The sequence below is a fragment of the Gracilinanus agilis genome, chromosome 1 (genome assembly GCF_016433145.1).
Source record: "Gracilinanus agilis isolate LMUSP501 chromosome 1, AgileGrace, whole genome shotgun sequence".
NCBI classification, from domain to species: domain Eukaryota; kingdom Metazoa; phylum Chordata; class Mammalia; order Didelphimorphia; family Didelphidae; genus Gracilinanus; species Gracilinanus agilis.
Window position 1 is genome coordinate 28,178,324 of NC_058130.1, and position 12,435 is coordinate 28,190,758.

A 12,435-nucleotide genomic window follows, 5' to 3' on the forward strand; every position below is an offset into this window, starting at 1 on the left:
TACCACCCTCCCCACCTTGATACACCAAATGCTTATTCTAACGTGGCCAGGCGGAGGAGTTGCTCGCCGACCCTCTCCTGCCCGACAGATCTCACATCCGACACTCTCCGGGCTTGCTGACAGACAGTTCCAGGGACAGGAAGCCAAGGGAGAAGCGGGGAGAGAGGGGGTCTCAGAAATGCCTTCAGAGGCTTTTTGGGTGGCGATGGCATGTATCTGCCTGTCTATGGACTTAAGGCTGTGTGTTCAGGAGAGGAAGCAGAAGGCGCTTGGGTTTGCGTTTGGTTTTGAATTTGATGAGGCGGCGAAGCGGCCAGTTTCCAGAATTCAGATCTTCCACCTCAGGATGTCTTTTGGGGCCTAATAATTGCACCCCACCTTCCTTTTCCAATGATAGTGAGCCAAGATTACAGAGGCTCAACCACGTCCTCTAGGTTTGGTCTATGGAAGCCCAACCTGGTAACAAAAGTCAGAAGGATGGAATTCGACTCACTAAGGAACACGTGGGAGGCAGGGAAACTTGACTTATAGCCATACAAACCCTGAATAAGGTACGATCTCTCTCAAACTCACTTTCCTTGTCTGTAAAATGGGGATAATCATAGCAGCCACTTCAAGGGAACAATCTCAGGCTTACTTTCCTCATCTGGAAAATGGGAATAATAATAGCACCTCCCTCACAGGGCGGTTGTGAGCATCATATGAGATAATGTATGTAAAGTACTTTACAAATATTAGAGCCTTCTGCCAAGGTTAGCTATAATTATTATTCTTATTAAATAAGTCACACTGTACTCTTTCTTGACACATACAGAACCTAATGGAATGTTAGAGCTGAAAAGACCCAGAGAGTTCATTTAATCCAGCTCTCCTTAGAGAGTCAGTGACTTTTCCAAGGTCACCTGGCTGGCTGGTGGCAGGGCCAAGTAAGATGCCAGTCCTCTTGGGCCTGGGCCTGGGGCTATTCCTATCAAACCTCCACACGTGGCTTCTGTCTATGATCACGTTTTCTGATTTGAGGGAAGAAGTGAATGGCTGGAGTATTTACCTTACCAATTATCTTTTGTTCTAAAATGAGCGTGCTGAATGGGCCTAATTTGCCCACTGATTTGCACGTATTAAATTGTCACTAACATGAAAAGGCAATTTGTACGGTATCACTTTTCATTTAGAAAAAAAAAAAGCCCACAAACCGCAGCTCCTCACCCAGAAACCGAGAAGAGAGAGGCTCTGCTGAATAGAGAGAAGAGGACCTGTGCGCCTTTGCTCAAAACAGATTGTGAGCAGCCCCCCAATTTTTGAGGGTTCATGGGCAAACTTTTAAAAGGTAGAACCACTGACCTTGCAAAATCCTGCACATTCACACCTGAAACTGGCTCACTATGCACTGCATTACAAGGCTGCCTCTCAGTTAAAAAACCAAAACCAAACCCAAACCCTCACCTTCCATCTTAGAATCAATACTGGGCTTTGTTTCTAAAGCAGAAGAGCAGTAAGGGCTAGACACTGGGAGTTAAGTGACTTGCCCAGGGTCACCCAGCTAGAAAGGGTCTGAAGCCAGATTTGAACCTGGGACCTGCCCTCTCTACACCTGGCTCCTGCCTCTCAGTTGTAAAAGGGAAAAGGAAAGCCTATCTGGACGAAAACAGGTCTGGCTTAAGTGGCAGCAGAGACCACTCAGGGCTACTGTCAGGAGAAGGCTCATTTGCAGGCAGTTCCTATCTCAGGATCTTGTTTGGTGCCTGAAAATCATTCTGCTTTTTCTGTAGCTGTGGGGGGCTGAGACTGGGAAACGTTCCCTCACAGCCCATGGCATTTGGTCTTTGGGGGCCCAACCTGGGAACGTCAGACGGATGGCATCCGTCTTGCAAAAACATTTCTTTCTTTCATTACACCTTTAGCTGTGCCTTTTAGCTGAGCCCTGTTTAGGTTTGGGTGGAGAAAACAGTTCCTTTTTAGGGGATTATCTCTCTTCCTCTCCCTCCCAGCATTAAAAAAAATCATTTCTAGTTTGTAAATCTGGTCACCTGGGACGTGATGTGTTTCAGAGGGACGTTTCCAGATTCCTACTCCAGGGGATTTCAAGGACCAGCAATGCCCACGAGCTGGGCTTTTGTTTAACTTCTCTCTTTTCTTTTTTTCGTTCTTTTTTTCTTTTTAAACCCTTACCTTCCATCTTGGAGTCAATACTGTGTATTGGCTCCTAGGTGGAAGAGTGGTAAGGGTAGGCAATGGGGGTCAAGTGACTTGCCCAGGGTCACACAGCTGGGAAGTGTCTGAGGCCAGATTTGAACCCAGGACCTCCCGTCTCTAGGCCTGGCTCTCCATCCACTGAGCTACCCAGTTGCCCCCTAACCTCCCTCTTTTCTAAAAATGTTCACCAGACTAAAAGATGTGGCCTCCATAGCGACAAAAGCCTCCAGCCATTCCTCAGACACTTGCTCGTTCCAGCACTTTGGACAAGTCACTTAACTTTTCTTGCTTTGCTTTTCTCATCTATAAAATGGGGACAATAATAGCACCCGCTTCCTAGGTGGCTGTGATTCCAATGAGCCTGCATGCTTAAAGCGCTTCCTAAGCCTTGACTACGCTATAAACGTTAGCCACGATTCGCCATTATTATTATTAAACCCAGAATTACAAAGCTAAGTCACCCAGGCCATGTCACGAAAGAAAGAATAGCAAACCCCATTCACAGGTAATGGTGGTGAAAATTAATGGAACTCCCAGTGCATTTTCTGGGCTGGAACTGGCAAGATGAATTCTAACCTGTTCCAACATTTGCGGTCATCAAATGGACAGATTTTTCTTCTAAGACTGAGCAAGCGTGGACACGAGCCACTGATTTCACTTTGCGCATGCTCCGGGTCCTCCATCAGTGGGCTGTGAAAGGCCACATGGGCCAACGACGTCCACCCTGAAGCTCTGGCTGGGGTCCCACTCCCCACGCCCACCCCCTAGGCATCTGAGACAGTTTACTTTGGCCCGTGTGAGCACAGCCAAAATAAAAGTCCAAACTATAAAGAATATCCAGTTTTCTCCTCGAAGAAGCCTCGAGTGGTGCCACAGGGACTCCCCCCCAGCATGGAGGAAAGAGCAGCTTTCTGGGCCGGTCCAAGACCCCTTACCTCATTGTCATGTGGAGGCAGCTGATGGAGGAGCTGCTTAATCCTCAGTTTTTCTCCAGGACTGTTGACATAGGGCACCTTCTCTTCTGGGAGACAGCTATAATACTGGTGAACCTGAGGGGCAGAGAAAAGATGGCAGCAGCAGTTACCTCCAGACTTCCCTGAAAGATGAGGCCCTCCTGGCCCACTGCGAAGCCCCTGGAACAGATCAGTACCTGACCAGCTGTGAATGTGCCCAGGGGAATTGCCTGTCATTCGAGAAAAAAGTGAGGCATCTCCTAGCCCTGCCAGCGCCCTCCCTCCGCACCCATCTGACGGCCCTTCCTAGCTGGGCAGCCAAGCTGGGGAAGGCAGATCGGAGGGCTTTCTCATTAGAATTCCCCAACACTGGATTTTACCATTTTCTCCAGTAGGCTCCGGCACGCTAGCGTGCGTCCCTGGCCAAGGGGATATGTCAGCGCCTGTCTCTGTGCCGGTGGTTAAAGCTGCTCCTTGGCATACAACTCACTCCTTGGGTACCTCAGCCTCCACCTACACCAAAAGCCCTCCAGGCCTTCCCCTGCTGTTTGCAAGGAAGCGCCACAGCAGGCCGAAGTCTATTAGAGCATTTCGCTCATTCCCGGGTTCCCGAGCGTGTAATTAAAAATCATTATTAAGGAATTAAATACTCTGAACTTCTGGGAACGCTCGTGTTGTGATTTTTAGGCACATTCTTGAGCTCTCGACATTTGCTTGTCCTGACACCCATCAGGAAAATCGTCAGCGACCCAGAGTGGGCCCCGATGAAAGAAAACAGGCTTTCAAAAACTTCCCCAAACCTACTGCGTGGTGGCAGCAAGCCGAAGAGTGGAAAACAAGAAGACACAGAGAAAAGGATCGCCGGGGAAGGTATGCCCAATCTCCGGGAGGAGGGGAAAGATCCTACGAGTTCTTACGATGACATCATGGAAAACTCACTTTTCAAGAATCCTTTCCCATCACTCATGGCTCCAGGACAACAAGGTATTTGGTGGGGGTTGAGGAGAGGGAAGCCAGGAAAGCAAACAGATCGGATCAGTTGGATTCTACCCGAGTTAGCCGCGTTCCATTTGTAAGGGGTTAGTTATTCGGAGAGGCTTAGGAGAATGCTAACTACATCTAAGGAGCAATATTCTGAGGGACGGTGAACCTCTCAGGAGAAAAAGAGGCTCTGAAATAGGTTTAAAAAATACAAGAAAGTCATCTTTATTTTTTTCATACGTAGCTACAAGCGTAGATCGATATGTTTATGTCTATACGTGTGTGTGTCGATACATGCATCGCATGAACAGACTTCTTGTTAGAGAACCGCTGCGTCTGGAAGGGTGGGTTCTCCCAGTACATCCCCAGGGGTATTTGGCAAGGAGAGACACAGAAGAATCATGGCCCCAACTCACCTTATGTTCCTCCAGCTTCTTAATATAGTGCAGAAATGAACAACACTTGAGTTACACACACACACACACACACCAAGTCATAAATTAATTTAGGTCTAGAGGCTGACTTCTTGCTAATCATCTGCTTGTATGTGAGAAGAGGCAGTGTGGTAGGTAGGGCACTGGGTTTGGGATTAGGAAGGCTAGAGACGGAGGAAACTTCCAGAAAGGAAAACTCCCTCTTTCTACTACTGGTTTGCATCTTCTCTGCAAACTAAAATCTTCCAGGGTTGCCTATGACGTCAAGAGGTGCCTGATATGCTCAGGGTCCCCAAAACCATAAGCGTCAAGAGGTAGGATTTGAACTCGGCTCTTCCTGGCTCTAAGGTCAGCCTTCCATCTATGGCAGTGATTCCCAAAGTGGGCGCTACTGCCCCGTGGTGGGTGCTGCAGTGATCCATGAAGGTGGTGATGGCCACACGTGCATTTATCTTTCCTATTAATTGCTATTAAAATTAAAAAAAAAATTAGTTTCCAGGGGGCCAAGTAATATTTTTTCTGGAAAGGGGGCAGTAGGCCAAAAAAGTTTGGGAACCCCTGATCTATGGGAAACCCTGGGTTCAGGTATTTCCTTGCTGCTTCCCTTGGATAGGCTACTTCCTGCTTCTCTGGATCTCAGTTTCCTCCGCTTTAAAATGCAGCCGTTGGATCTCAAGGTGCCTTGCAATCCCGAGTCTATGATTTAAGCTCCTGCATCGTCATGGCCTCTCTTCCTCCCTTTTCTATACTCCTTTCTTGGTGGGTGGGGCGAGTTTGATGAATCCTCTGGACCCTGGGCTGGGAGCTGGGCGTCCCTCAGGCCAGCTACCTGTCAAAGGGCCTTTGGTTCAACACTGGTTCATCAACCTCCTCATTCCTGTTATGTTTCTATCACATTAGGCACAATTATTAATATTAAATGATTCATTATTCGTGCTGAAATAAGGACGGTACGAGTAGAGCTTGATTGTGTATGTGTGTGCCTGCACGCATGCTCAGCTCTCCCTGTACCCAAGCTTTCCCTAGGGGCTCTTGGGAGCTTAGGAAGCTTAGCCAAATCCCTGGGCTCAGGGGCTCAGCCTCTGTATGGCTGGTTGTGCTGTTGAAAAATCTCCCCCAGGCCAAATATACCCCAGATCAAATGGTTTGGGCTTTGCACTCGCTTCTTTTTCATTTTGAAATGCAGGTTAGTGTGCAGGAGGATGAGATGATGGCTGTAACCTCAATAAGCTTTATAATTGCTTTATTATTATTTTTACTGCCTAGTATGGGGTACAGATCGCCAGATCTCAAGTCCAGAATGCTTAGGGTCAATGCCTGCTTCTCCCACTCTCCTTCCCTTCCTGTCAAGGACTGATTTGGTCTTTATTCTTTGTCTATTTTTTAAAAAATATGATAATATATATAAGGCGCTCAGGACAATATCTAAGCACATAGTAGGTGCTTAACAAATCAATCCTACCTTCCTTCCACATAAGACCTTTGAAAGTAAAGACTGTTTCCTTTTCGGTTCTATATTTCCATTGCCTAGCAGAGTTACCTAGAACATGGTGAGTAATTCATAAACCGATCAAGAAGCACTGTTGACTGATTTATTGACAACCTGTTAGTGTCACCAGGAACCACCTTTTATTTTTAAACCCTTAATTTCTGTCTTAGTAATAGCTCTTGAAACAAAAACAAATAGGGTTAGGGGACTTGCCCAGGGTCACACAGCTAGGAAGTGTTTGAGGCCAGTTTGAACCCAGGTCCTCCTGATTCCAGGCTGGGTGCTCTATCCACTAAGTCACTAGCTTCCCCCAGGGGAACTTTCTAAGATTCCACATGTATCACTGGAGATGAGTTTTCTATATAAGTAAAATCAGAGGTTCAGACAAAAAAATTACTTATTATCAAGTTTGTGAAAATCAAACCATAATACAGGCCTAAGTTAAGAGATTTTATGAGTCAGTGTTGACTTGTTGGCCACTGGCTAGAAATCGATGCCTATGGGTCAATTTTCAAAATTGTTTAGAGGATTCATCAATGAGACTGACTCCCATCTCAAAGCTATTGAATGATCAAGTCAACCAGTTCCCCTCATTGCCATTCTAGGCTCCAGAGAAAACCATGGAATTAAAGCTGGGGGTGGGGGAAGCTTTGGAGAAATTTAGTCCAAATCTCTACATTTCCTAGATCAGTGATTCCCAAAGTGGGTGCTACCACCCCCTGGTGGGTGCTGCAGCGATCCAGGTGAGCAGTGATGGCTGCAGGTACATTTATCTTTCCTATTAATTGCTATTAAAATTAAAAAAAAAATAATTGCCAGGGCACTAAGTAATATTTTTTTTCTAGGAAGGGGGCAGTAGGCCAAAAAAGTTTGGGAATCACTGTCATAGATGAAGAAAAAGAGCAACCTGAAGAAGGGGGGTGCCATCCAAAGAGAACTTGAACCCATGACTCTCGATTCCCATTCGAGGGCATTTTCCATTTCTCCATGAGTTCTAGTCTTCGTACCATGTCGGAGGTCAGATTATTCCCTCATTTATTTATGTGTCCATTTCACCAGGCTGAAGCGATCCAAGGTGATCACTTGAGGAAGTGGAGGGGGGAGCCTCCCCATTACTACAGGCCTTCAAGAAAAGGCTGGATCACCACTTGCCAGGGTATTAGAGTAGTGATTCATTTTCAGAGTTTGACTGGAAGTCCAAGGAGGTCCCTTTTGGTGATGATGTACTTTCATCTTCTATCCTCTGAATATGTGACACTCAATTAGTCAGTCAGTAAACACTTATTAAGTACTTACTATGTGCCAGGCATTGGGGATAAAAAAATCTTTCCTTCTCTATCCAAGTGAAAATCTACCAAAGACTTCCTCTTGCTGTGAGCCTTCGAGGAGAAACTGATGCTAAGAAATGCTTATTGATGAATTCAGTCTTCAGAATCACTTGGGAATCCAGGAGGAGAAATGTATTCCTCTAGCCCTGCCCAAGAATGAGCCCCTTTGCCCCTCCTGGCAATCCCCCCCACCCCGAGTATAGAGGGAAGCAGATGGATTGGGGAGAAAAGGCAAAAAATAGCTACCCTGAATTCCCGATCTGTTTCTGGCTGAATACGGAAATGGTGAATATGTTTTTCCTCCATCCTTCTCCATAATAAAACTACTGTATGGCCCAAAATAAATAGAAAGCAAGCAACCAGTAAGGGGAAATATTCAGTGTACTTCCTGGCACTACCAGAATCCACTTGGCTCCGGCCCTGAAAAGGCCTGTGTACGGTTCCTTTGTGCCCAAACATATTTTACTCACTAATGTCTGAGGAAATAAATAAGGCTATGGACGACAACTGCTGGTCAGCGATCGTTGCCTTTTGGGGTCCCTTTTTTCCTCTTTGGTTTCTCTGCCGACCGAGTACCTCCAAAAGCCAGAGTGGGAGTGGGAGGCTAAGCTCCATTTGGACCTTGTCTAGGTAAAATCATCCTAGATTTCTTAACCCGGATCCATGAATTAATTGTTTAAAAAAAACTATTTTGATAACTTCATTTCAACATAATTGGTTTTCTTTAGACTCCTATGTCTTTTCCAGACAATAAAACATTACTCTGAGAAGGGATCCATAGCCTTCCCTTGATGGCCAAAGGGGAAGATGACAGAGAAGGCGAAGGACGCCCATGCCAGGGCATTTTAGACATAGTGGCTTGGCTTGGGAGACCGTGATCTATGAGGCTTCGGGAAGGTCTTGGGGAGAGCTGGCTGGAAATTCATTTCATCTCAGGGCTGGGAGGAGATTTAGTCAGAGAGAATAAAGAGCGCAGTGCCGGGGCCTCGCCCAGTTTGCAACAAATTTGTGCTTGTTAAAAAGGAGCTGCTGATTTGACAGCATTTTTGCCCAGGCACAGAGAGAGTCACATGCTGGTGGGGGGAGGGAATTTTGATTTAGGGAAAAACACAATAATAAATAACGACAACTGGCACCAGACAGCTCTCACAGCTTCCAAAGGACTTCCACCCACGTCTGCTTCTATGCCCCTCCTTCATTCACAACAATCTAGGAAGGGAGGCAGGTAGGAGAGGTGACCTGCAGGAAGATCCGAGTTCAAATGCCACCCCTGATCTTTATCACCTGGATAATTATATAGTAAGTCACTTAACCCTTTCAGAATCTTAGCTTTCTCAGCTGTAAAATGGGGATAATCACCCCTATATAGTAGTGTCCTCATAAGGTTGTTGTGAGATTCAAATGAGAAAATGTGTGGGAAGATAAAAAAAAAAAGCAACTGTAAAACCTGAAGCGCTCTAGAAAGGTCAGTTATTGCTATTTTTTTGGGAAACAACATGTACACTATCTATATAGGTGTAAATACAAGATATATAAGAAGAAAAGAGCTGGGTTCAAATTCTGCCTCAGTCAGACTTGTATGACTGTGAACAAGTCATTTAACCATATGCCTCAGTTTCCCCATTGGTAAAATGGGGCTTATAATAACATTTGTTCCAAGGGTTGCTGTGAGGATGAAATAAGATAAAATATGTATAGTGCTTGATGGATCTTAAGAGTCCTATATTATTACCTCCATTTTCTAGATGAGGAAACTGAGGTAAAGACAGATGGGGTAACTTGGCCAAAGTCCCAATGTTAATGACAGAAGTGTGCTGACTTTTGAGCCCAGGCCTGTACCCCTTTTCCCTCCCCACCCCACAACCACACACAGTACTCCATTTCTTTTACACAGACTCTACCTCATGCCTGGAGAAGAGTCTCTTATCATGCACAACTATCTTAGCCTCCTCCACCAATGCTCAGCTCAAGCACCACGTCCCATATGAAGCTTAAACCTTTTCTTTTTTCAGAAATGTCTTGTTGGCTTTTGTTTTTACATTTCAAACCGTCACAGACTGTCCTCACTTAGTGAGAAGTCTCTCCTGACAACGTGATCAGTTAAGGTAAACTAAGAACACAGTGACATCATTTGAAAGTGCATGAAACAAATCACATCTGTAGCAACCTCTCTACTTTCAAAAACAAAAGAGAGAACAGAAATGGGTTTCCTCTTCCTCCCAACCCACTGGTGAGGGGAGAAAGAAAAGAAATATTTTCTGTAAAAAATTGGCAGTCGAGCAAAACAAATTCCCTCAATGGCCACCCACTCACTCACACTCACACACACACACACACACACACACACACACACACACACACAAACACACACACGTATGTATGTAAGTCTTGTCCTGTACCATGAGTCCATCACCTCTCTGTGCTGACAGTTCATCATTAGTCCTCTGGAATCCTGAATGGATACTATATTGATCAGAGCTCTCTTACACATTCCAGACTTGAAGACCTTTCCTAATTCCTCCTCAGCACTCATCTATAAGTGTCTTCTACCCCTGCTATTATCTTATAATTTAAAAGAGGTATCCTTGATCTAGGTCTGGAATGGACCACAGAGACAATCTAGTCCAACCCCCTCATTTGACAGATGAGTAAAATGAGGCATGGGCAGTTAGCTGGTACAATGGGTAGAGTGTTGGCTCTGGAGTCAGAAGGACCTGAGTTCAAATCTGGATTCATGTACTCACTAACTGTGTGACCCTAGACAAGTTACTGTACCCTGGTTGCCTCAGTTTCCTCATCTGTCAAATGAGCTGTGTCGTGAGGGTTTGTGTACTCACAAACTATTTAGGTCACATTTTAACATCCCTGGTGCCCTATCTTTTACAGCTGGAAAAGGAAAAGGTAAACCTCTCTAGTATCTTTGCCAAGAAAATCCCATGATTTTCATGATCATGAAGGGTTGGATACAAATAATCAAACAATTAAAATGAGACATGAGGAGGTTAAGTGATTTGCCCAAGGTCATACAGGCAGTGAGAGGCAGAGACAGAATTTAAGCCCAGCTCATTCCTCTTAGATGTTTTGCTTTTATCTCTATGTGCACGTTTGTTTCTCTTGACAGATTGTAAGCTCCTTAGTACAGTGTCTGGCACACAGCTCTTCAGTAAACTGAAAGCACACTGATGGGTGTTTGGACCTGGGTCCAAATCCCACCTCTGTTGATACCAGAGCCTCAGTTTTCCCATCTGTGAAATAAAGGGTTTGGCCTAGATGGTTCTGGATCCAACCCTTCTAGATCTCTGATCAGACACGGTAGGCACCTTTCTGCTGTGTTAGGGACCTCGCTACAAAATGGTTAATGTCTTTGAGGTCAAGTGAAGAATTCTATGGGAGACTTTGGGAGACAAAGAGAGCTGAATCCAGAAGGAAGCTGAGTCTGAGGAAGGGCCAGACCTAGGGCCTCCCAATTCTCCAAGGTCTTCACTCTACTTTTTTGGCTTCTGCAGGGAGCCCAACCTGAGAAGGGAAGGAGAATTCTTAAATTCCATCTCCAAGATGCCATGCCACACCATGCACTGAAATGTGGGGAAGATTTCATAGATGCCTATATTAACCAAGGGACTAATTGCAGTATTGGGTCTTTATTTCTTGGTCTCCCTGGTCTGCATTTTAGGAGACTTGGAACCTCCTTGCCTCTCAGTTAATCTACCTGCCACATAGAGAGGCAATCAGCAGCAACCCCAGAGGAGGGATGCTAAGCAGAAATGGGCTGCCTTAGAGCAGTGTTGTGAAGCCGAGCCATACCCCACGACACGGATCTCTAGTAGCAAGCTGGTTTTTGTTGTTATTTGCTTTATTAAAAGTGTATGCTGGCTCCCTAGGTGGAAATTTCAATAATATTCATTTAGCAAAGCAATTCTGAGCACAGAGAATGGATAATGGACTTCTTCTGCCTGTGTTTTTGTTCCCCTACACCTTTGCAAAAATTCTTTCATTCAGGAACTCTGAAAATGACCTCCATTAGTGGCATCTGCGAGGATAAATAGCATCACCTCTTGCAATACCTCCAGCTCCCCAATCTCTTCTCTGAGATGCCTTCATTCCAATTTAAAATGGAAACAATTTGGGGGGGGGGAATTACAGTCTAATTCCTAAACAATGTCTCTATCACACTTATCTCCCTCCCACATCCTTCAGATCAAAATTGGAAAGAAAAGGCTCATTTGGGGGGGTTATAACAAAGTTGCTTCTGAAAAGAGAAGGCAAGTGGCTATGTTGAAACAGGTTCCCTCCATGCCCTGCCTTCCCCAATGTGTTGCTGCATTTTCACCCAAACTTAACGTGCAGTGATTGGAAAAAATGGGTCAGGGGTAATAGAGAAGCAAAGCAAAGCTTGGCCATTCCTTTAATCAGTGTTTCCCTCTGTTTGTGCCAGGGATAAGCAGTTTAAATAACTTATGCATTAAAAAAAAAGATGAGGGAAGAAAATGCCTGAAAATGTCATATTTCTTTAAAGAGAAGGTAGAAAAGAACTCTTTAGAGAGGAAAGAAAGTTCTTTAAAGACGAGCCAACTCTGTTTGAATAAATTGAGGAAAATGACCACATTACTTCCTAGGTTCACATACTGTAATTTCAAGTCACATTAGTGAATCTCTCTCTCCTTCCCATAACTCCTTACCTCCTTTCCCTTTTAACATCCATTCTTCATTCGGGAGATTAAACTGTCAGTTTCTGTTAGGATAGACATTTCCTTTTGGTTGAGCGAATTATCTGTTGGTTAACAGTTTCAGCCTATCTTTAAAAAAAAAAAAAGTCTCAGGGGGCAGCAAGGTGACTCAGTGGATAAAGAGTCAGGTCTAGAGACAGGAGGAACTGGGTTTAAATCTACTCTCAAACACTTCCTAGCTGGGGCCATCACTTAACCTTAATTTCCTAGCTCTTACTACTCTTCTGCCTTGGAACTAATACTCAGTACTCATTCTAAAACAAAAGGTAAGAGTTAAAAAAAAGTTCTAAGAATCTGAAGAAATAGGTTGGTATTTTTTTTAAAAAGAGA

The 12,435-nt window shown here is 44.9% G+C and overlaps 1 protein-coding gene across 1 annotated transcript in view; it reads right to left on the bottom strand.

The window, feature by feature from the left end:
- Positions 1-12,435, bottom strand: part of PRICKLE2 (prickle planar cell polarity protein 2) — a 368,992-nt gene that overhangs the window by 60,666 nt on the left and 295,891 nt on the right. The window contains exon 4 of the mRNA XM_044660390.1: positions 3,129-3,242. Within this exon, the coding sequence (XP_044516325.1) occupies positions 3,129-3,242 (114 nt within the window). The remainder of the gene's footprint in view (positions 1-3,128; positions 3,243-12,435) is intronic.